General features: G+C 40.5%; 1 protein-coding gene across 4 annotated transcripts; it reads right to left on the bottom strand.

The window, feature by feature from the left end:
• Positions 1 to 4,479: 4,479 nt before the first annotated feature.
• LOC101085945 lies at positions 4,480 to 26,013 on the bottom strand. Of its 4 annotated transcripts, none has more exons than XM_006927390.5 (5): positions 22,744 to 26,013; positions 21,715 to 21,794; positions 10,960 to 11,123; positions 9,456 to 9,573; positions 4,480 to 5,201 (listed from the first exon to the last, which is right to left on the bottom strand). In XM_006927390.5, exons 2-5 carry the CDS (start codon positions 21,782 to 21,784, stop codon positions 4,762 to 4,764), a joined length of 792 nt encoding a protein of 263 aa, XP_006927452.2. In that variant the 5' UTR covers positions 21,785 to 21,794; positions 22,744 to 26,013; the 3' UTR covers positions 4,480 to 4,761. The 4 variants fall into 4 exon arrangements, with proteins under 4 accessions (XP_006927452.2, XP_044911617.1, XP_023108835.1 ...); XM_045055682.1 differs by having other exon boundaries at positions 23,821 to 23,871; XM_023253067.2 differs by lacking the exons at positions 21,715 to 21,794; positions 22,744 to 26,013 and adding an exon at positions 12,836 to 13,079.
• Between the last annotated feature and the right edge of the window lie 136 nt (positions 26,014 to 26,149).

The raw sequence follows: 26,149 nt of genomic DNA, 5'->3' as shown, positions 1-26,149 counted from the left end.
TCTCTCTCTCTCTCTCTCTCTCTCTCTCTCTCTCTCTCTCTCTCTCTCTCTCAAAAATAAATAAACATTAAAAAAAACATTTTTTTAATCTTTTATTTCTGAAGCCCAAGGTTCCCAGTTTGCTTTCAATGTTAGTACATGTAAATCTTTTCTTGTATGAAAATCCTACCCAGTGGATATGTTTTACTTCCAAAGGATATTCAGAAATGATTTACCTGCCCATACACCAATGGTACTGTTTAAAACAAGTTGGAGGGGTGCCTGTGTGGCTCAGTTGGTTGGGCATCCGACTTCAGCTCAGGTCATGATCTCACAGCTTATGGGTTTGAGCCCTGCATCAGGCTCTGTGCCGACAACTCGGAGCCAGGAGCCTGCTTCAGATTCTGTGTCTCCCTCTCTCTGCTCCTCCCCTGCTTGCCCTGTATCTCTCTCTCTCAAAAAATAAATGAACATTAAAAAAATAAAATAAAAATTTTTAAATAAAAAAATAAAACAACTAAAACAAGTTGGAAACGGTCTCTGCCCACAAAGACCAGGCACTTACAGAGAACTTCATGCTCCTGGAACCCAAGGATTTAAAAAAATTAAATTAAAATAAATTAAAATAAAATAAAATAAGATAAAGGAACATTCTGTTATGTTTCCTTTCCTGTTTTTTCCACAATAATGAATTTATACCATTGGCTCCAAATCTGTTCAGAAGTTACCCAATACCACAAATCTTTATCCCAAAAAAAGAATATAAATATGGAATAGAAACCAATTTTTTTTTAATTCTGGTTGACAAAAATTGGCACAAGTGAAATAGGACATATCAGTAAATTCTAAAATAGAAGATTTTTGTATAGTATGTAGTTTCCTAAAGTCGATTGATACTGGCTGGGGCACAGCAATTTTTTGTGTTTACCTGTGTGTAACATGTAAATTTTTCTTAATTTTTTTAATGTCTATTTATTTTTGAGAGAGAGACAGAGACAGAGTGTGAGCGGGGGAGGGGCAGAGAGAGAGGGAGACACAGACTCCAAAGCAAGCTCCAGGTTCTGAGCTGTCAGCACAGAGCCTGACGTGGGGCTTGAACTCATGAATGGCGAGATCTATGACCTAAGCCGAAGTCAAAAACCCAACCGACTGAGCCCCCCAGGTGCTCCCGTAAATTTTAAGCTGCAGAGAATCGCTAGCAAGTTGGTACGTCTGCTATGAAGCAACAACTATTCTATGATAACCCTCTATTAAAACCTTGACAGTGTGTTTATTCTATTAGAAATCTGGAAAGTCACTGCAAGAATTGGACTAGGTTTTCAGTAGCATAGTTTAACTTGTCAAAAAAAAAAAAAAGCACACACACGCGCGCACACACACACACACACACACACACACACAGAAAAAGTGGAGTAAAGGCAAAATTCATAAACTACCTTGGACTAAAGTTAACAAATCAACTCCTAGCCATAAAATAAACTTGTAAGATAGAAAAGACTTCCTCAAATGACATCTTTTGAAATCAAATTATTATGAAACTGAATCTAGACAAGTGTGGAGAACCTAAAGCAAAAAGATAAAAGTAGACAGGCACACAGTGTGTGTGGGTGGGTGTTAAAATTTGCAAGTGAATGCTATAAACAGAATAAAACAATGGCTATGGAACGTTGCATTTGACAGACTGACACTTAGGAAAAGAAGAACCATATGGCTGGCTTGGTCCTAACTCGGTCTTGGAAAAGAAGGACACTTTATCTATTCTACCTAAAAATAGCTGGGTAGTGATAGTCAAACATTTAGCAGAGGAGCCATTGTATTCACGTGTTAGCCCTGGATTCCTGCCACCAAGCTAAAACCGTCCTAGAAGCTCGCGAGTCAGCTGTGAGGAGATTTGGAACTCCGCTGACCCGTTTGAAACTGCTGTGGTTTCAAGAGTCAACAGATACTATCATAACTTGTGGGTGAGGGGCACAAGCTCAAATAAATCCCAAACACACCTACTATGTGTGCTCCTCATGTTGGCCAGCCTCGGGGCTCCATCCCTGCCTTCTTCTCTTTCCTCTTGCTCCATGAACGAGCTTTATAAACCATCTCTAAGCTGAGGACTCTAACGTTACATCGAATAGCTGGGCTCCAACACTTTAGAATCACCTTTGACTCCTTGGCACGGAGGGAATGTCTGTTGGCTCCGGCTTCCAAATGCTTCTACAAATGACCACTTCTCACCACCTCTAGGGCTCATTCCTGCTGTGGGCTCTGCCCTCTTGGTTACCTGGACGGCTGCCGCAACCTCCTAACCGGTCCCTTGGCCACTTCACAGTATTCTCCAAACGGCAGCCAGCGTGGTCCTCACCCGGACTGATGCTGTCTCCCTCTACTGCAATCATCCATCGATTCTCCACTTCACTGGAAAAAAGCCCAAGTGCTTTCAGTGGCCCTAGAGGCAGTGGTGCACACTGTGATGTGTTGCCCAAGTCCCCTTCCGGAAAACTTCTTACCTGGCTGCTCGAAGTGCTGCAGTAGATGGACCTCAGCTGTCAGCATCCTTGGGGATGCTGAAGAGTCACCTCACACGAGGTCACAGAGCCTTCCCAGGGCAGCGTGCATCCAGTGACTGAGTGATGTGGAGTCATCAAGGCCCAACACGGCCATTCAGGCCATTCTCAGTTCAGGGCCCCATGAGGCCAGGCCTGCACTGCAGCTCGACCTTCTGTCCCACCCCTTTCCACAAATCTAGATACCAACAAGCACCCCCTGATCAAGAACTGGTGAACAAGACACCACCTCAGAGTCTGCTTCTGAAGAAGCCAGCCTGCAGTGACGATCAGACGTGACCTGGCCCCCTCAGCCCCTCTGACTAACCAGCGTCCCCCCTCGCCCTGCTCCAAAGCACACTGGCCTTCGCTGTTTCTGCTCAAGGACTGGCACGCTCCTGTCTTAAGGTCCTGGCCTGGCTGCCCCTTCTGCGTGGAACACACTTCCCTGGATATATGCACCGCTTCTTCCCTTATCTCCTTCCTGCTTTGCTTAAATGTCACCTTCCAAATGCACCTGCACGAACCACCCAGTTAAGGCAAGAAACGAGGAAAAATATAAGGAAGGGCGGTTTTCATTCTCCTAATGTCGTTGCTTACCTTTCTGAGGACTGATCCCATTTTGAAGAGATGACTTCACCCATTTACAAAGGAGCTTGAAAATTGCTGTTCTAAATACATAAAAGCAGTGCAGTTGTGAAGAACACAGGCCCTAGGGGCACCTGGGTGACTCAGTCGGTTAAGCGTCTAGACTCTTGACTAGACTCTTGACTTCGGCTCAGATCATGATCTCACAGCTTGTGAGATCGACGCCCCCGTCAGTCTCTGTGCTGACAGTGCAGAGTCTGCTTGGGATTCTCTCTCTCCCTCTCTCTCTACCCCTCCCCTGCTCATGTACGCATGCTCACTCACTCTCTCTCACTCTCTGTCTCAAAATAAATAAATAAACTTAAAGAACACAGGCCCTCTTCTCAGACAAGCTGGGTCTGAGGCCCACCCTCTGGAGCTGTGTGCTTGGGGCAGGTGACCACCCTCACAGCCCCAGCAAGGCTGCAATGTGAGGCAGGGATAATGATAGTCCCTAGACTTCCTATAAAAGTTGTGAGGATCACACAACTTTATGTAGTAATGGACTGTGAAAACCAGAAAAGACCACATAAACATCAGGAGTCCCTGGGAGACAGCCCTGTGGGCTGCACAGCCAAAAACCCACTGGGAGTACATCAGTCTCCTTCTTACACATCAGGACCCTAGGAAGTCCTTCTGTCAGCTCTGCTGGACCCTGAGTGGCTGACAACTTCCAGCAAAGCACAGGGCTGGGCTTAGGAGAAGTACCAGCCTGAGGAACATCACAAAAGTGATAACCACCAACCAATGGAGTCTGAACCACTGGTACAGAATCCTCGTTTTTTACCCTCCTTGCACTGACTTTAATTACATCGGTCTTTGTTCTAATCTCTAAGGTCTGTGTGAAGAAAATCATGTAGGATTTCAGGTATCCAGGTCTATATATGTGCATCAGAAAAGCTTTAAACTTCAAAACCAGCCCTGTATCTGGTGATTTGAGTTTAGGAGCCCAAATCTTTTCATGCGTATTTTCAACCCAAAGTTTTTATATTTATTTCTCTCTCTGTGATACAACATAACTGTACATGGCTTGAAAATTAAACAATTACTTCTCCAAAATCTCAACTGTGTTAATGCTGGCCTCCAGTCATTTTTCATTTACTAGAATGAAATGTCCTTGCCTGTAACCTCAGCTCCACATGCATGATTGATTTCAGAGGTTGCGCTCGAGGCCTACCCTGCCAAGGAGAGACCATCGACCACCTATAAGGTGGCACTAAGGAAAACCACAAAATTAATCTCCTAGTTACCATTATATTATGTATCTGCCTTTTCAGATTTACTTGCAGATCCCATTGTAATCCATATCTTTATTTCTAAAGAATCAGATAAGCTCATGTCTAAAGCAATAGCAATGTTCATTTTAGAGATATTAAAAATTATCCTACAATTACACATTAAAAACAATAGTACCATTTAATAAAATGATAATAATAATAAATGGTGCTATTGAGGGATAAGAAAAGTCGACTGTGTCCTAACCAATGACCACACGGTACGGCTTAGCCATCTTCTAGACTCAGGTGCTATATGTGGGAAAATTCCTGTCTGGGGTGAGGCAAGTGTATGAGGCAAGTGACTTGGGAAAGTCACCGCTACATCAGATCATCCAGAGTCTTCTTTAAAGGAACACTCTTCTGGAAACCACCTTTCCTTTCCTTGCACTCCTCCGGCTTTTCTTCACAGCTTTGTACAACTTAATATTCAGGCTGGGGAAACTGGAAATCTCCTCCAGGTCAAATAACTCCTTAAATCTATCTACAAATTTATTTTCTTTCTCCAACCTGAATTTCATGACCCAGAGGATGACGGTAGTTTCTTTGCACAGATGGTCAAAGGTAATGAGGAGTTCTTCCAGGAAAGGATGAGCGTAGACAACATCAGCTGCCAGGATGTAGTCAAAATTGTTGGAAGATCTGGGGAAGTTCTCATCTAAAGCTACACCCCAGGAGAGTTCTTTAACCTGAGGCAAATGCTTACATTTCATTTTGGTGTTTCGGGAAATATTATATTGCAGGTTTCCAAGTAATTCAGGTAAATCTGTGGCAGTCACATGTGCACCTATGAAACAAAGAACAGTAGGAAAAGTAACCCTCGAGGGATAAGGTAAAGCAATCAGGTTTCAGGCCAACATGCATTTACAATTCTGCACAATCGCTAACCCCACGGAAAAGACTGGTCACTACACACAGGAAGGAAATCTCTTCAAAACAGATGCTAATGTAGCCTTATACATCCCCTTAAAAAAAATTAGATTCCCATGGTACTTTTGCACTCCATTGCATTTTCTGTTCTCCTGGGGTTTTTGTTTTATTATTATTTCTGTTGTTATTTTCTATTTACTATACACTAGGAGAAAAATAATCTAGAGAAAGGGAAAAGTCAAAGGATTTGGAAACTCCTGCATCAAAAACCATAAAATACCTAGGAATAAATCTAGCCAAAGAGATAAAAAATCTATACACTGAAAACTATAGAAAGCTTATGAAAGAAATTGAAGAAGACACAAAAAAATGGAAAAAAAAGATTCCATGCTCCTGGATAGGAAAAACAAATATTGATAAAACGTCAACACTACCCGAAGCAATCTACATATTCAATGCAATACGTATCAGAATAACACCAGCATTCCTCACAGAGCTAGAACAAATAATCCTAAAATTTGTATGGAACCAGAAAAGACCCCGAATAGCCAAGCAATCTTGAAAAAGAAAACCAAAGCTGGAAGCATCACAATCCCAGACTTCAAGTTGTATAACAAAGCTGTAATCATCAAGATAGTATGGTACTGGCACAAAAATAGGCACTCAGATCAATGGAACAGAATAGAAAACCCAGAAATGGACCCACAAGTGTATGGCCAACTAATCTTTGACAAAGCAGGAAAGAATATCCAATGGAATAAAGACAGTCTCCTCAGCAAGTGGTGCTGGGAAAACTGGACAGCGACATGCAGAATGAACCTGGACCACTTTCTTACACCAGACACCATAATAAACTCAAAATGGATGAAAGACCTCAATGTAAGACAATGTAAGGAAGCCATCAAAATCCTCAAGGAGAAAGCAGGCAAAAACCTCTTTGATCCTGGCCGTAGCAACTTCTTACTCAACACGTCTCCAGAGGCAAGGAAAACAAAAGCAAAAATGAAATATTGGGACCTCATCAAAATAAAAAATCTCTCACAGCCAAGGAAACAATCAGCAAAACTAAAAGGCAACCAACAGAATAGGAGAAGATATTTGCAAATGACATATCAGACAAAAGGTTAGGATCCAAAATGTATAAAGAACTTATCAAACTCAACACCCAAACAGCGAATAATCCAGTGAAGAAATGGTCAGAAGACATGAATAGACACTTCTCCAAAGAAGATATCCAGATGGCCAGCCGACACATGAAAAAATGCTCCACATCACTCATCCACAAGGAAATACAAATCAAAACCGCAATGAGATACCACCTCACACCTGTCAGAATGGCTAACATTAACAACTCAGGCAACAACATGTTGGCAAGGATGCGGAGAGAGAGGATCTCTTGCACTGCTGGTGGGAATGCAAGCTGGTGGAGCCACTCTGGAAAACAGTATGGAGGCTCCTCAAAAAATTAAAAATAGAACTACCCTACAACCCAGCAATTGCACTACTAGGCATTTATCCACGGGATACAGGTGTGCTGTTTCGAAGGGACACATGCACCCCCATGTTTATAGCAGCACTGTCAACAATAGCCAAAGTATGGAAAGAGCCCAAATGTCCATCGTTGGATGAATGGATAAAGAAGATGTGGTATATATGTACAATGGAGTATTGCTCTTCAATCAAAAAGGATGAAATCTTGCCATTTGCAACTGTGTGGATGAAACTAGAGGGTATTAATGCAAACAAAATTAGAGAAAGACAAATATCATTTGGCTTCATTCATATGAAGAATTTAAGATACAAAACAGATGAACATAAGGGAAGGGAAGCAAAAATAATATAAAAACAGGGAGGGAGACAAAATATAAGAGACTCTTAAATATGGAGAATAAACAGAGGGTTGCCGGAGGGGTTGTGGGAGGAGGGATGGGCTAAATGCGTAAGGGACATTAAGGAATATACTCCTGAAATCATTGTTACACTATATGCTAACTAACTTGGATGTAAATTTAAAAATAAATAAATTAAAAATAAAATAATAAAAATTAAAGAAAAAAGTATTTGGAACCCTCAATGGAAAAATCAGAAGTCACTGCTGAAATAGGTTATTTCAGTACATAGGTTATTTGCAGTGCATAGGTTATTTGCTAAAAGAATGCTGAGCCCAAGTCATGTGAACCGAAATGAGGGTATATTACATGGGCATTCTATCACTGAACAGGAGGCACTCAGGTGCAGAAAGAATTTTTAATGCAATTACATTGGAAATGTCATGACATCCATGTTTATGCCCAAGTTCTCAGCTTGACCACTTTACAAATATGAATCTTCCCATCAAAAGATGTTTAAAACCTAGCCCTGACACACACATAGTGTTCCTACAGCCAAGGACCACAGATGCAGGACAGAATACTCATATGAAGAAGATGTGCACAGCCTCTGAGTGAAAAGCGAATAGTAGTGGTCATTTTCAGGAAGAAATTGGAAGAGGCAAAATTGTTAAAACCAATAACCAATAAAATTTGGCCCTTAAAGTAAAATTTGAGCAGTAGCAGAGACTGAATATAACGTGTAAATAAATCTAGGGACTGGCCAATTCCACATCATCAGACAAGAAAAGACTGGTGCAAGAAATAAGAAAGCAGAACTGGGAGAGAAGTATAGCACAGCCCAGACCAGTTAAGAAACCACTCCTTAGTCACGATGACAAGTTTCTCTGGCCATTGATTATGTTTTGTGGGAAATATGAAACATGTGTATCATTGGTAGAATCAGAGAAATATGAATTGTCACATTCTAGTGTGGGTGGGTCTATCATTTTCAACAAATCTCTTTAAAATCCCAAGATCAGGAAGACCTCCTCCCACCACCACCCCCAACTGCCCAGAGTGAATATGAACTACCTGACTATGAAGATCTTTGTGTCTAGAGAGCAGAACACCATCTGTCTCCATCTTTTGTTATTTGTGTTGTTATACAAGTAGCCTAAAAGGACCAATTATTTTTAATGGAACAAATGACTTTCTGAAGCACAAATGTGCTCCTGATCAGAAAGCCTTTGGGTACAAATCCAGTAGTACCTCTCTGAGTACCCATACTAAATGGAATACTGACTTCAGAAAGCAATATCTGAAGAAGCAATTTTAAAATATATATGGAAGACTTCAAGGGTCCTATATTTCCCCAGCATTTAGAAAATTGTAAATTGCTAAATTTTGAATTCCTCTCAAGATTGTAGACTGGCAGGTGTGCACTTCTAAAGATCAAGAAAACCAAGACAGACCTGGGGAGCACCCATCAGAGAAGGCAGCTAAACAGAGGCAATGCAACAGGTAACAACAAGAGAGGAAGTGAAGCAGGCTCAGGCATATGTAGAGACTGTCACACATTCCATGAGACAAGGGAACACTGGTAAGAGAAGAAGGGGTCCCAGAAAAAGAACAGAGATGAGCTGGGAAAAGGAATTCAAGGGGAAACACCTAAAATTAGAAGCAGACATGATTGATGATACTCCTTCTCTCTTCCAACAGGTGCTTTTTCACGAAAGCACAGGGCTCCAAAACCCAAAAGGAATATCTGGCTGCTCAGGAATGTTGAAACAGGGCTACCATTTAAACAAAGATGGCCAGAGCCAGCGCAAGACATCCCCCTGGGCCTTGTATCCCACATGACTCCCCTAGCAGCCAGGAGGCCTGAACACAGCTCCCAGTTACAATACACTCGTGACTTGGTTCTCCATGAGCAGAATTAATACAACTTCACAGAAAATTCTGAAGGAAACCAGTAAGGTGACTTTAAAATTGGCAGTGTTTCAGAATGCCTGGGTGACTCAGTCGCTTAAGTGTCTGGCTCTTGGTTTCAGCTCAGGTCATGATCTCGCGGTTTCGTGAGTTCGAGCCCCACATCAAACTCTGCACTGACAGTGTAGAGCCTGCTTGAGATTCTCTCTCTCCCTCTCTGCCCCTCCCCACTCGCTGTCTCTGTCTCTGTCTCAAAACAAACCAACAAAAAAATAAATAAATAAAATTGGCAGTGTTTCTTGATGAAGCCCATTCAAACAATTAAGGAGCTAAAAATTAGCCTAGGTTATAGTAAACTAGACAGCAAAAGCAAGTAATTGCATCTGATCATGTAATTCTCTGACCCCATTCAATCAAGAGTCCTTACTTACCAAGTAAACTTGCTACGATGGAGACCAGCCCTGTTCCAGCTCCAATTTCAATCACATTTTTGTCAACCATATTATAGTGCTTTACATTTGTTTCCAGAAAATAGCATAGAACAAGGGCCTACGAAAGTTAAAAAAAAAAAAAAAAAAAAAAAAAAAAGTGCTCGGCAAGTAACAACAGAAACTGAAATTAAAGTCTATTAGATAAATACACCATATACGCTAATACTATATGTATGTACATGTGTGAACATGTGTGTGTGTACGTACACATCACAACAGAGGTACATCCTCCAATAGGTTCAATATTTAGACTAGAAAAAGTCCTTGGGTACTGTGGGGAGATAAGAGAAATGAAACTATGGAACTCAATTGTGTAGGTTTGATTATCTTTAAAATTTTTTTAATGTTTTTTCTTTTTATTTTTGAGAGAGAGACAGAGCAGAAGAAGGGGGCGGGTGGAGAGAGGGAGACACAGAATCTGAAGCAGGCTCCAGGCTCTGAGCTGTCAGCACAGAGCCCAACATGGGGCTCAGACTCATGAACTGCAAGATCATGACTTGAGCCTAAGTCAGATGCTCAACCAGCTGAGTCACCCAGATGCCCCTGATTATCTTCAAAGACAGCAACTTCTGGGGTGCCTGGGTGGCTCAGTCAGTTGAATGACCAACTTCCGCTCAGGTCATGATCATGGCTCGTAGGTTCAAGGCCCGTTTCAGGCTCTGTGCTGACAGTGACACCTGCTTGGGATTCTCTCTCTCTGCCCCTCCTCTACTCGTGCTCTCTCAAAAATAAATAAACATTTTTAAAAAAATAAAATAAAACAAAGAAAGCAACTTCTAATAATAATAGTCATTTGAAAGAAGTGTGTGGGATTGGGGCAGACAGTGGTAGGGGGTGGTCTGTCCCCTTCATGGACAATTGGTAAAGGATTGGTGACATTTTAGAACACTCTGCATGTTGAGACTAATAGATTTCATTATGACTATTTAACTCAAATGGAGCCAGTTTTAATGGGAAATAAAAATGTTTGCTCTTGGGGCGCCTGGGTGGCGCAGTCGATTAAGCATCCGACTTCAGCCAGGTCACGATCTCGCGGTCCATGAGTTCGAGCCCCGTGTCGGGCTCTGGGCTGATGGCTCAGAGCCTGGAGCCTGTTTCCGATTCTGTGTCTCCCTCTCTCTCTGCCCCTCCCCCATTCATGCTCTGTCTCTCTCTGTCCCAAAAATAAATAAACGTTGAAAAAAAAATTAAAAAAAAAAATGTTTGCTATTGTAAACTCCAATGGTCACAAAACACTGGCAGTGTAAACAGTGCTTGTTGTCAATCAACCCTTCAAGTCAAAAATAGAACTGATTGCTGGAAGTGTTTTCCCAAGTTTTAGTGCTGTTTGAGGTCATAAACTAGAACAATAGAACCTATTTTCTTTCTTCCAAATAGTACACAGTAATGAACAAAACTGGCTGAAAAATCATTGAAAGGTAGCAAATTCTATGTGAAATTATACCGATGGCCAAACGACAGCACCGTAAGAATCCATGGCTTCAGTAATTCGAATCTCATGACCAACAAAATGAAATCCCTCCCAGGAGGTGGTTGTTATTAAACTTGGAACAAAACATCTTGCCATGATCTCTGCAACCACTTTCTTGCTGTCATCATCTCTCTTCTCTGAAAGGAAAAGAAGAAGTTAATGGTTGTGGTTGTTGTCTTAGTAAAAACCAGGAAAAAGAACTGATGGAAATGTAGCATTTCTACTTATTCTAAGTTACTTTTGAATATTCATTGACCTTATCTGCAGTATAATAGCAAGGTGAACTATTTTAAAATAACTCATACTACAAGCTAACATTTCATATGTCCACAGCTTTCTGATTTTCACCAAAGTTGAAATCACCATTATTCATTTCTGCAAAGCCATGTGAAACAAACAATAATTGATATTTTTTAAAAAAGCAATGATTTTCAAAGGCTACCAATCTATTTATCTAAAACGAGAAAGATTGGCGATGAAACATAAGATCTTGACTATTCATATTGGCTACATAATGCAATTGCAGCTATTTCAAAAATGCATCATAGTATTCCCTTTATGACAAAAGTTATTCAATACCACCCAACAATATACCCTTGTATTATTTTATTATTACTTATTTTAAGTACATTACTTTGGGGCAATTAACGGCATCTTAATATCCAGGACACTGCATAAGGTTCATAGGCAACATCGCCAGTTACTGAGCACATTTTAAACATGCCAGACCATGTTAAATATACTATATATGTTACTTCATGTAATTTCTTTTATTTCATGTAATTTTTGCAACAGTTTTGTGAGGTAAGGCATTATTCTTTGTACTTTTACAGATAACAAAACTAAAATTCAGAGAGCTTTATTAACTTGACCAAGCTCATGCAACTTGTAAATGAAGGAGCTAAATTTGAATTCTTTTGGTGGCTCCAAAGCTCCTTCTCCACTCCTAAAAAGCTATAATGTAACTTTTAAAAACTAGCCATCTCTAAGAACTTAACAAATTAGTTACGGAGCAAGATACACACCTCTAAGTCTCTATTTCCTTATTTGTAAAACGTGACAGAAGAATCTACATCAAATAGTGTTGGGAGCTTTAAATAAGATGATTCATGTAAAGTGCTTAGCACCTTGACTGCTACCTAAAGCTTGATAAATTATTATCATTATTATAACTGTTATTGTACTTTGGTCATGAAACTAATAATATAACAAGATCACCATGTAAACAAAAATACTGGATTGTGAGGTACCAGACAGAAAATTCTATACTTCCTCATAGAAGCAGAGAGTAGAACGGTGATTGCCAGGGGCAGGGCTAGGGGCAAGGGGGAGATAGTGGTCAAAGGGTACAAAGTTTCCTTTACGTAAGATGAATAGTTCTAGAGATCCAATGTAGAGCATGGTGACTACAGTTAATAATAATGTATACTTGAAATTTGCTAAGAGAGTAGATCTTAAGTGTTCTTACAAAAAGAAAAACAGTAACAACGTGAAGTGATTGGTATGTTAATTAGCTTGCCATGTTCATTTCTATATATCTATACATATAGACATATATATCTATTTTTACATATATGTAATATATATACATATATATACATACATATATATAATATATATCTATACATATATATAATATATAAGGGTGTGTGTATGTATATATATGTGTGTGTGTGTGTGTGTATATATATATATATATATATATATATATATATATATATATATCTCTCTCAAAACATCAATCATACATCTTAAATGTATATAACCTCTATTTAATAGTCAATTATGCCTCAGTAAAGCTGGGGAATAAAAGAAAATTCCAGAGTTAAATAAAGAAGGGGTAACTCACCATGGTGGTGGTTACTAAGGGATGTCTTCACAAAGGAACTGTCTTAAGTTTAACCTTTGATCTATGATTTGCATTAACAGAGAAGCTATTTATTTCTTATACCAATCGTTAAATTCCATTGACTTTTCAAGTCTTGTTTCTGTGCTTTTGAGTCTGGCTCGTCCTTCTGGCCACTTCCCCCACCTCAGCACTGAATCCGGGTCTAGTTCTCTTCAACATAGTTCTTAACAGGTAAAAGAAGAAGGAGGGGAGGGGAGGGGAGGGAAGAGGAGGAGAGGGGAGGGGAGGGGTGGGAAGGAAGGGAGGGGAGGGGGAGGCAGGGAAGGAGAAGGGAGGGGGAGGGGGAGGGGAGGAGGGGAGGAGAAGGGAAGGGGGAGGGGAGGAGGGGAGGGGAGGAGGGGAGGGGAGGGAGGGGGGGAGGGAGGGGAGGGAGGGGGGGAGGGAGGGGAGGGGAGGGGAGGGGAGGAAGGAAGGAAGGAAGGAAGGAAGGAAGGAAGGAAGGAAGGAAGGAAGGAAGGAAGGAAGGAAGGAACATACAGACAGATATACATACAACAGTGGAGTCTTGCCTGATGAGAGTGCATCATGACCTGATGGGGATGATTAACTCACACCTCAGTCCTGAGATCCAAAAATAAGCGAGTAAATAAACAAATAACAAATACAAGTATTTCCAAAAAACTGGGGAGCAGCATAAAAACTTCTCTTTCTGGTGTTCATAGAAAATAAGCTCCTGCTAGAAAATTTATTTCCCAAATCTCAAAAAGTTAAAAACTTTCACAGTTTCCAACATTGCAACTATTCAAAGTTTTAAAACAGATGCACCACTCAAAATTAAAATGTCATAGAATCCTAGAATGTCAAGATGGAAAACAACTCAGATACCTTCTAGCCGAACCTTACACCTAATTTGGGAACCTCATGTTCCTGTTGGGTGTAAACTACATAGTCAGCTTGTGCAACCTCTTTCAGCATTTCCAATGAAGATAAATGTGCTACTTCACGAGGTGCATTTAGAAAATGTGACTACTGAAAATTCTTCTCAATATTAAGCCAAAATCTGACACCAATTTTTGTGTCTATTATTCCTAAAAGTAAGCTTCATGGTGAGCAAACTTCTATTTTTAAAATGTGTTCCAAAATTTTAGCAAAGGGGAAAATATGCAAATACATACATGGCCCCAGTGCCAGTCTTAAAAATTCTGGACTCAAGAGTATGTGAAAGCCTCAAGTGGCTTTCAAACTTCTCCATTGCACTAAGGCAAGAATAGAAGTGACAGTCTTGAGTCCCTGAGTCCTAAGAGAAGATGTTATTGCCAGCTCTGTCCTCTTAGCTTCAGTAACATCATTCCCTAGTGTTCGGGGAGCAGAATGGCAAGATGGAGGTAGATCAAGTTTGAACTGTTGAAAACTTTCTTCAGAGGCCACAGTCACAGGAAGGACTTCCTGTCAACATGATTTCCCGTCCTAAATTCTGTGATCCTTCAGTAGAGTCCTTCCAAGGATCCACACAGAACCAGGTATCACCCCCAAAACACTCTAACTTAACAGCACACTATAGGAAGGGCCCAGTCTACACTCCAGTCTACAGCACCACAAACACTGACCCTTGGCAGAGATCTAGAAAAACTTAAGAAATGAAAAACCAATACTTTTAGTAAAAGCCACCCTTGTAATCAATTGCACTGCACTTTTTCAATGATGGCATGCATTCACATGCAAGAAGGACTCTAAGAACCAAATAATGTTGGTAATATGCTTTTCTTGAACTTTAACTTTCATCTCATTATATTCACATGCCTTGCTAAAATGGGGTAGGGGAGGAGGCAGATTTGCTGTGGATGTTCTTTAGGGAAAAGCAGAGAACATTAATTGCTTCCCTGACCTTTAGCTGAATGTGCCTTCTTGGACCTCCTAGCATACTCTCTGTAAATGCAGTGCTTTCTGAGAAGTTACCCAAGGTATCAGGGATTAATAGATGTTAGAGTACACTAAATCCCAGGAGTGTCTCCTAAAGTTCCAATCTTTGATATAAAAACTTTGCCAGTGAATATTTACTGCTACAACCTGACATCTCTGACGTTGCACTTTCTTTTAAAGGTTAGTAGACCAGATTAGTGCTGCTGTCCTAACAAGAGTGTAATAGCAAATGATTCCTGTTTTTTACAGTCTTTCTAAATAAACAAAACTAGTCATTTTTTTAAGAATGACTACAACTTTACCTTCATAAAGAAGTGAGATCTAAAAATATAGATGTGAATATGTTATTATAATCAAATTATTTAAACTTTCCAAAATAAAGGATCTCCAAAGAGGTTAATGAAACAATAGCCACTATTAATTGCTTATATACTTAAAAGAGTACAACTCTACCCATATGTGGTCATTCAAAATTAATTATATACCTAGGATGCTATGTATCATACAGAAAATATTGTCAGGTTGAATAAAATTTAATTGATAATGTTTTATATTAATATTCTCTTCTACATTTAAATAATATACAAATACTATAGGCATTCCTTAAGAAGTAAGTCTCAGAAAAATTTAGTGTAATTTATAACAGGAAACTACAATGTACCAAATTTGGCTTTTAAAATAATTTGTCTAGATGTAATATGTAGGATTTTAAAAGGTGGGACACCTGGGTGGCTCAGTCAGTTAAGAGTCCGACTTCTACTCAGGTCATGATCTCACTGCTCTTGAGTCCCATGTCAGGCTCTGTGCTGACAGCTCAGAGCCTGAAGCCTACTTTGGATTCTGTGTCTTCTTCTCTCTCTGCCCCTCCCCCGCTCATGCTCTGTCTGTTTATCAAAACTGAATAAATGTTAAAAAAAAAAAAAAGCAAATACACCCACCCACACACACGCAGTTATTTCTATCTTAAAACTTTGCTGTTTTTCAGCATAAACTTCTATTTAAAAATTTAAATAATAATTTTAACAGTAGTTATTTATTTAAATCAAAAGACATGTTTAATATTAAGTTTTAGCAATATCACCACTTTGATGACAAGAGCCTCTGAACTGAAATCCACTGGAAAGAGCTGCGTTAGTTATAAGGGCATTCTTACATGAAACTTGTAACAAAAAGGAGAAATCTATCCTCTAAACATAATATTCAAAGAATATGTTTTTTAAAATACATGCTTATGTGGCGCCTGGGTGGCTCAGTCCATTGAGTGTCCGACTTCATCTCAGGTCATGATCTCACAGTTCGTGGGTTCGAGCCCTGAATCGGGCTGTGTGCTGACAGCTCGGAGCCTGGAGCCTGCTTCAGATTCTGTGTGTGTCTCTCTCTGCCCCTCCCCCGCTCTCTCATGCGCTCACGCGCTCTCTCTCTCTCTCTCTCAAAAATAAATGTTTAAAACCAATTTTTAATAAAATAAAATGAATGCTTAGTTATTTGTTGAATATGGGAATGAATCTTAAGAAGATTAATGAATCAATAGATATTCTTTGGCCTTTAGTTAAGATTTGAAGAGAAATTTTTTCCAAAAAGTAGTATCGTTATCATACAATGGAATTCTAATTTATATTTCTGAAGAATATTTTTTCCACACATAGTCTCCCCTTGTTACCTAGCACTTAGGCCCTGGGACAAGTAACTAAAACTGAGTCATGTTACACAAAATGTTGAATCTTGACTTTCCGATACAAAAAGCAGAAAGCTTCTGATTATCTTTACTTTTAGATAAAAGTTATCTACTATAATCTTAAGAGTATTATTAATGAATTTAACATTGAAACAAATATCAAAACAAATTATAAATGAAACATAATTAAGACAGCATTACAATGAACTATGTTGCTATTTCGGGCTTACCTATTTTAATGTTCTTTGATACAAAAAAGTTTTAAGCACCATTTTCCTGCTATTAAAATCTTTGCTGACAGCGAATAAAATCTACCAGGTGCTCTTGTTCTCCTGAGAATTAAAGGTGTTTCAAGTATGAAGTGAAAATTAGCAGGATTCTGCTACATTATGATGATGCTTTTCTTAAGAGGAAAATTCACTTCAGAGACTGGATTGTAGTAAGCCTTCAAAAACAGGAGCTCTGTCTAGATTCTTCTCTTTTATACTTTTAAGGTCAATAACAACAGTAATAAATGGAAGGGTCAGATCACAGAAGTACACCCTCCCCCCCCCCCAAAAAAAAATGTCTTTAATAGCTCTGACAGGTGAATTTAAGCTTCCATTTAAGGGTTGTCATGAAAACCTGTCAGCAAAATTTAAAGTAAAAACCCCTCTACTAAATGAAAGAGCCTTGTCATTCAACTGAATCTTCTATTCAAAGATGAATGTCATGTGCTTTTTAGAAATAGCTAGACATTAAAAAAAAAAAAGATGTTAAAGATTTTATTTTCCAATTAGTAAATGGTCACAGGCTAACCTGAAAGAATTCTGGATGTCTCAGCAATGTCAAGGTCTTGGGCCTGATGTTAAAACTAATCCCCAAGAAGATTTCACAAATATTTTTTGTCTGGAGTTCTGCTTAGTTTCAAGAATATACAGAGGCCGTCACTTTGATGCAGTGGATCAAATGAGGTTACATTTACAGAAGAAAGACAATTCGCCCTTTACTAGATGGCTCAGGATGCAAACGGAAAGGAAAAAAAGAACCAAAATTAGTTGTACTCAAAGTTTGCTTGCTGGGATCCCCATGGGGACAGACACCTAAACAAATGTGAATGAAGTGTGACAAGCACAATAAAAAGTATTTCGAAAGTGCTCTGGGAAGCACCAGTAGTGGGCGAATCTGGAGAAGCTGTTCTCAAGGAGGAGGGAAGAGGTAGGTGGCCAGGCAGAGAAGGGAGGAAGCAAGGTCAAGGGAGAGGAAAGTTCCTGGGGAGTGGTCAAAAGCCCCCCAGAGTTGGTGTACAAGGTGCATGCTGGGGTGCTGTAGAAAATAAGTGGTTGCAGGAACAGGTTGGGGTTGGACTTGTGGGGACAAAGGGAACAAGTGTGCTTCTCAGGTGAGGAGCTGTGGCAGGAATTGACAGGAGCAAATTTAGCTCTGACAGCAGCAGTGAAGGCTAGGTGGAAGCTGATTAGTAGAACACAGTTGCAATGATCCTGGCAAGAGCCGCAAGAGTTGAACTAGGGCGACACTGGGTCCAGGAGCCAAGTCTGCTTTCGCGAGCTGTAGAAGTTGTGGTAGATCCTCCCCTCGAGGGTAGCAATGGACATGCAAACGTGACACTCACCCTGGTGTTCTGAAGACGTCTGAGGCAGACTGTTATTTAAGAGTTATGTTTATTCAACACGTGGAGGATGTGTCAGTTTAGCAAATAGTTGTTCAGGCTGCTTATGAATGATTTCTCACATTAGTAATTATATGTGCGGTCGTACTCCCCCTACTACGTAAAATTTATCACCTCAGACTATAGTTTGATATGTCCCCTAAACAGCAATACAATTACTAAAACTTTCTTCTTTATATATTAAGGTAATGTGGCTTATAAAAGCCATTGATCCAACTCTGGAAAGATTTATAAAGATGCTTGTGGAAGGTTTTCACCTGATATCCCTACAGAATACAGTATAGTTGGTTCTGAAAAGAATCAACTGACTGGGGACCAGAAACAGATCATTCCTAATGAGCAAATTGTAAGTCCAGCCAATAGCCCCAGTTAGAGCTAATTCATTGATCCACTCATTTTACTGAGTACCTGGGCACTATGAATATAAAGATAGGGTAACACACACCTGTTATAATAGAGATCTAACTAGTTTACTCAAAAATAGAAAGAGAAAGCTCAGGAAAGCAGGACCTGAGCCCTGATGATTATGAGTCCTGGAGTCAAATGAGAGAGGGCAAGACGTCATGCAGAGAAAACAACATGTGCAAAGGCCCATTGGCAAAGACTCTTGACCCATTTTCCGGTTTAGGAAACTCTGAGAACTAAAATGTAGGATGAGTGGGGGCAGGGGGCGGGGGGGTTGCAGGAGATAAAATTCTTAGGTCATGCTAAGAAGTCTTGATTTTGTCCTATTGAAAAGAATGAGACACTGAGGAATTTTAAGCACAAGGCAAATGTGACAAGATTTGAATTTTTGAAAAGATCCTGCAGCTATAAAGAAAGATGTACAGAAGATAAGGAGGGGGAGCTGGCCTAGAGTAGGGGCAGCCAGGTGGAAGACAGCTATGACAGTCATGAGAAGAAATAATAAACACCTGAATCAAGGTGACCGACGCTGTCTGGGGGCATGAGGAGTCGGGAAACAGGAGTCGGTAAAATTGATGGGAGATAGTGATGAAGGGTACAGGGAAGGACCAGGCTGATTCCAGATTTCTGGGTAGCCAGGGAATGAAGTTGCCATAAACTGAGACAGAAAAGATAGGTTGGGTGGGGGTGTAAATCTGCAAAAGGCAAAAAAATCATGCAGATTATCCTGCAGTAGGACATGCTAGCCACAGAGCTGTGCTGTTCAGACTAAGGGAGCCTGCCACCGGGACCATAGCTGCCTGACAGCTCCCGCTGTGTCCCTCAGAAGCCATGTCTCCCCTTGGGGCTACCCGCTAAAGCCAGCCCGCTCCCATTCCACAGATGACCCGTACCTAGTGGGTGCCTCACTCCCTCTCCTCTCGAACACGTCAGACCTGCACCGTGATCTGATGGCTTCCCCCTGCCCACTTCTGTTCCTTCCTTCCTTATTCTCCACAAACACTTCCCCCAGTAAATCTCCTGCAACATTTAATCCCATTTTGGTATCTGCTCTGATCTGACACGGCAGTAAGGCCGATTTGGGAGTCGTGCACAGAAATCACTGAGCCTTCGGTTAGGACTAACCTGTTCCAAGACTGCAGACCCTGAAGAGCTATTTTGTAACACATTGCTAAGCGGGCTAACAGCTGGAGAGTGGCTGTTGAGAGGTAGGCAACATAAGATATTTTGAAAAGTTAATGTGGATGAGGTGTTACACGGCTTGGACTCTTGATGTAGCATTAGAAACCAGATAGAGGACGTTTTAGTGTCTACCACAGTCCTAACTTTAATCTGTGTATAATTTAGGTGACATCCTAGAATTCTTGGACCTTCAGGACAGTGGCAAAATAGAAGAACTGGGCTATGGGTTTGCTCCATCTTTTCCAAGCACAAGACACTTAAGTTTAAGAGTGAGGACAGGGAAAGTCAATATCCTTTAGCACCCAAGAAGTGAGTGTTCCACTGGTTAGTGGAAGTCTTTCCAACAAAATGCCATCTGATTCTCATGCCCCAGCAGCACACACTTACTCTGCCTGTGAACATATTTTTAAAGCTTTAATTGGCTCTGTAGATGATTATGGGGTGTGTTTTCTCATGTTATAAAATATTTTAATACTAGTTCTGTCTCAACCTTACCTTGAACCCCTTCCACTTCCTTTGTAACTTGCCAAATTATTGTACGCACAGTTGAAACCAAGTATTGTTACTAATGATAATGATAATGACGAAATTTTATTCATAAACTGCACAGAAATCGCATCTTCATTCAAATCACCTAAATGGCTGGATTCTCCAAGTGATCATGACTTTAAATGTTTAGGTTTGCAAAAATCACTACAGTAAAACTGTTTGTGTAGAAGCCACGTAGGCTGCCAACACTGGGCACCCACCCAGCTCTCTTGGCCTAAAGATATGCTCACCTAGGTAGAGGCCACCTGGTATGCCTAAAAAAGGAAAAATTAAAAAAGCAGGACTACATTTCATAGAAAACTTCCACAGTGTATAGACAAAGGAGAGAGAAGAAGAAAGAAGCCAAGATAATTAAATTTGTATGACAAGTGTTCTACAAAAACATAGTAGTCACTCCTCCAAGGCGGTCAAGAGTGTCTGTCTGCACTTTTATCTCAAGGCAATGGGGACAGTTGCATTACACAACCCATGAAAAGTCACTCTTGATACTTAAAATGATGTAAAAATCAATTTCAAATAACTACTATTGCAGCAGAATTCAAACTTAAATTCCTCTATCCTCAGAGATCAAATTGCATGATGTACTTTAATTAATACATCAGAGGAACCATAAACACAGACTTAAAATGTTTTTCTATAAGTCTAAATCATCTTTCATGCAGGCATTTATAAAAACTTGCAGCCCTACCTAAAACAACTTTTATCTCTCCTCCTATCTAAAAAGAAATAACTTAGAAATCACAGTCATGTATTTAGTGTGTAGCACGTGAGGAAAAATTTATTCTACTTTTTTGTATTTAAAAAAGACTCCAAGTACTTAGCAAGTCTATATATCTAATTTGTCTGTCAAAATTATCTATAACATATCATCAGGACCATAGGTACAGCAGTAGACATCACGCATTATTATAGATTTTTTCAGGTTAGCAAATACAAGCCAAGATACAATATGCAATTGATAAGTCCTAGTTCTCTTTAAGACATTAGGGAACACTGGGGCGCCTGGGTGGCTCAGTCAGTTAAGCAACTGACCCTTGATTTCAGCTTAGGTCATGATCTCATGGTTTGTGAGTTCAAGCCCTGAGTCGGGCTCCACACTGACAGTGCAGAGGCCGCTTGGATCCTCTCTCCCTGTCTCTCTACCCCTCCCTGCCTCTCTCTCTCAAAAATAAACTTAAAAAAAAAAGATGCCGGGGTGCCTGGGTGGCTCAGTCAGTTAAGTATCCAACCCTTGATTTGGGGCCAGGTCATGATCTCATAGTCATGAGATCAAGCCCGTCATTGGGCTCCACACTGGGCGTGGAGCCTGCTTGGGATTCTCTCTCTTTCTCTCTCTCTCTCATAAATAAATAAATAAACTTAAAACAAAAAAGGCAAGACATTATTAGTAAATACCACAAACGTAAGCACTTATATTCTATTAGTCGTTTGTCTTCTTAGAATTGGCTAAATTACATAAAGAAACATAAAATAATTTACCTTTTTGAGTTCCTGAATCCATTAAGTGATGAACTAATGGATGGCTATATATTGACGTTTTCTTGATCATTTCTTGAAAACTAGGCAAATAATATAATAAAATATCAAATGGTAATAATTCAAAAGTGTGTTAAGTGCTTTTATATTTACCTAATAAAGCTTAAGTAACATCAAATCTAGTATAGAAAATTCAATTAAAATTTCATATATTGATAAATCAGGATTTAAGATAGACCACCAAAACACAATCTATGCAATACAAATAAAAATTCGGACAGAGAAGAGTCAGAAGTTTTAGAAGCTACTGGAGAAAGAAAACATCCTTCACCAGGGACTACCTTAGCTATCACAAAAAAAGGCATCATCTTTATACTGACTGGTCAGATAGCAATCTTAACATTTAAGAGGTGATTAAAACATTGGGAGAAAATGGATTTTGTTCAGTGTAGTGAAAACCACAGTTTTCATCTGAAACAGCAGTAGATATAAAGTTCACTTGTTTCCATCACTGTATTAGCAGGAAGTACCCAGGTTCTAATAGCTCAACCACCAAATGGGCTTTTTAAGTAGCTTCTACTTTGAAGAACCAAATATGTTTAAAATTAATTATTCTGTGCCTCTCAAATAGAGCATATCCTGTGAACAAGCTGAAACAAGCTGTTATTCCAATTTAGGGAAGAAATGATTTGATGTTTTTCATCTCAGTTTTGGCTCCTATCATACATAATCCCTGTAATACCATGGAGTTATACAGCACTCCGTTCTTCCAGGGATCCCCAATCACTTTTCACAGCCACCACATTTTTCTTTGCAGTATGCCTCAATAAGTTAGAAGACCAATTATTTTCCCTACAGTTGACAAAGAAAACAAAAAGTCAAATGACATCCCCGCGGTCGCTGGTGAAACAACAGCAACAGTGGCCACGCATTCTGTCCCCGACTTCGTTCCTCTTCCACTAAAAGACGCAGTGTTTATTACACGTGTCTGCCTACAGCTCAACATTTATTAAATGTGAAATCCAGACATACCTAAACAGGTGGGCTGAGTTTCTAGAAGTTTAAAAAGTATCATCCACAACTTTTGTTTTGCTGGAGAGACCACTGAGGGTGCATGAAAGGCAAGCCCAGAAGCACGCAGTTTGCTACTGTATACACTGGCAGCGAGTCCTTGTGGAAGGGATTAGAATCCTGACAGCTGCGGCTTTGGGAGCCTCTGGGTATACAGCAAGGAGGCTGGAATGCCTGTAAACAAGGGGACTGAAGAACAGCAGGAACATTCCATGTGCGTGTCTCATGAATAGAGCTAGAGCCAGTAGGCGAATATAAACCACTCGGACAGGTCCGTGAAGACTATGTGAGCAAAGTGATCCATTTTTGAACCTCCATGCCAAGAGTTATGTAAGACTTCACAGCTGTAATGTCCTGTGACGCAGAGGCCGCAGACTGTTTAGGTCACCTGCCCGGGTGTGAACATCATTTTTAGAATCACACAACCACGCCAGAATGTTAGAGAATGTGCTCTGGGCACAGGCATCAAGTTTCAATTCCTTCCTGCTCAGACTAAATAGGAAGGCCGAGGGTGCATGTTCCCTGTGCACCTGCACATGTATACGCCTGGCTGCACTTCGGAGCATGTATACATTTCCCCAGGCACTGAAAATGCCCTTAAAAAGAAGTTATGATAGGTAACAAAATAGAGCAATATTATTAAGGTAAATAAAACTAGTGGACTGTGGGTAGATCTTCTAAGAAATACATTATATACCATGATGTATATACAAAGTTGACTTGGGGTCATGTTAATATATTGGACAGGACTAGCAGTCTGGGAACCTAATTTTAATTAGTCCTGTCAATAATCTGCTTGTGATTTTAAGCATTTAGTTAATGTGTTCCTTGGTTCTCTCATCTATAAAACAGGGATGTAAAAGGTACGCAGTATTTGTGGGATGAAAAAATGGCAGGTAAAAAAAAATATTCCGCAAACTGCAAAATCCTAAACAATGAAAACTATTATTCATAGGTGGTTAATTCTAGGCAGAGGGCATTCTCTCTTTGGCTTTCTTTAAAACAAGAATAAAGAATCATTTGGTGAATAAAAATCACCTGTCTAGGGGTGACTGGGTGACTCAGTTAAGCGTTAGACTTCAGCTCCGGCTCAAGTCATGATCTTGTCGTACATGAGCTCAAGCCCCGCGTCCGGCTCTGTGCTGACAACTCACAGCCTGGAGCCTGCTTCGGATTCTGTGTCTCCCTCTCTCTCTGCTCCTCCCCCACTCACGTTCGGTCTCTGTCTCTCAAAAATAAAGAAACATTAAAAAAAAAATTTTTTTTTAAACAGAACCTACCTCTTTCAAGGGGTTGTTTAAAAGATCGCGAGACCTCAGTGGGGGATTTCTTAAGAGGCAGAATCCCTAAATCGATCATTTAAAGTGACATGATAACAATGATCACTTCAGTTACACTGAACTGTCTGAAAAGTACATGGATACTTCTGCCTCCAACTGTAAGTAGCTTATAGCCTACCTCTGCTTCTGAGAACTAGAAAAGCAAATTACACACACACACACACACACACACACACACACACACACACACACACACACGAGAGGTCATCAGAGAGTTGTCAAGGCAACCAAGAATTCCAGGCTTTTGCTGACTATTGGGGTAAAGAGGCCGAGAGGGCAAAGGGAAGACAACAGGGAGGGATGCCAGTGGAATTTCAGGAGATCTCACAGAACCCAGGAGACAAAGTACAGTGTTTGGGGCCGGCAAGGTGGCCAGGAATTGGGAGCCCAAGATCCCAGAAAGCACAGAGAAATAAACCCCACACTCAGCACTGACTCTCCACTCAAGGCCTTTGCTCAATAAGATGTTTAGGGCAAGAGGCTAACTTCCCAACTAAAGAGTGGCTAGAAGCAGATGTAGCAGGGACCTAGACCTTCACGTTAGACAGCAGCCTAGGGGATGGCTGATCCTGGAACCCTGAATGACCTCATGGTGGACAGCTGCCCAACCGGCTCAGACTGGTCAGCCTGTTGACTGGGAGATGAATAATTGTCCAGCTTATCTAGGCCACTGCATATGAACATCTCTTTGCTACAGGAGCTCAGCCTTCACCCCAGCTATTGTAGGGCAAAACAAATGTAAATTATCTATTAAAGACAACAAAATTCAATTTTAACAAAAGTACTATCTACAAACACATATGCAGAAAACTCCCAATTATTAGGTAGCTTTGAGAAATGAGGATAATATGGAAAAGTTAATGTTCTCCCATCCCATCCCCCAAAAAGTGTTCTGCTTCAAATGCCTCCAGAGAAAAGCAGCATTAAAAACAGATCTGAGTATATTTACGTGGAAGCCACGGTTGACTCCAGAAGAAAGCTGCTAGAGAAGACTGGTAGAAGCAGACAAGATATTTCAAATTGGGAAAGAATAAGTAATAAGCAAGGAAAAGCAGCAGCTGCAGATCAACTATTTGAGAAGTTGGGCTAAAAGGTGAAAATAAACAAAAGCTTAAAAAAAAAAAAAAGCAGCCAACAGTCAGTCAACGGTTGTTGAAAGGTATCTGTATTCAGCATTCATTGGTGATGATGTCGATTATTTGAAGGCAGAGGAAGAAAATCAGTCAAGATGGAAAGATGTCAGAAAAGACACAGACTTGGGAAGACAGTACCTCTGAAGGCCAAAGAACCCAAGCTCAGCCTGCTCTTCACCATAAGCAATCAGAACTTTGAGAGCCGCTGTTGGGAGAGGTCTCAGCAGGAGCAACACTAAAGTACCCGTGGCCAGGGCGCTCTAGAGCAATGCTCTATCAACAGTAATCGACCTCTGGAAGCCACCCCTGAAGTCACCCACCTACATCGGTTCAGCCGCAGTCCTGAGCCCCCACAGCCACTTACACACAAGTCGGCTTGTGACAACCAAATCATCTTAAAAGAGAAACATTACGGTACAGAGGCTCCCGTATACAGTTAATACTCACAGGGGAATCACGCACCCCATTCCAGCTTCCTCATTATTTTGCTAGAACCACAGCAAACATACTTTTCAAAGGATGTGGCAGCAAAGTGAGGTTCCCTCCTGCTATCCTCTCACATGGCCGCTGAGGAAAAAGGGGAAGGTGCAGAAAACAGGACTGCACGTAGTTGTGGGCAACTGCCACTGTTATGGAATAAGAAATAAGGAGATCTTTCTTCTCATCTGGGTTGGAAAGTCAGGGGGAATGCATATAGACACTGACCACTGACCAACAGAAATCCCTTCCTTTCTGTCAGTGCTGTCAGAAAGCATCAGACACCGTATGATAATAGAAACATGAACAAAGACTGTGAATACAAGGAAATACTCAATGACGTGGAAAACACTAGAAAAACATATCAGAAAACAAGTAACTGTCAAGCTCTGCATCCGTAGTTTTACAAACCACACA

The sequence above is a fragment of the Felis catus genome, chromosome A1 (assembly GCF_018350175.1).
Source record: "Felis catus isolate Fca126 chromosome A1, F.catus_Fca126_mat1.0, whole genome shotgun sequence".
Classification (NCBI taxonomy): domain Eukaryota; kingdom Metazoa; phylum Chordata; class Mammalia; order Carnivora; family Felidae; genus Felis; species Felis catus.
The sequence above is the reverse complement of the archived record's forward strand: the minus strand, read 5'-3'. Positions and strand labels throughout refer to the sequence as shown.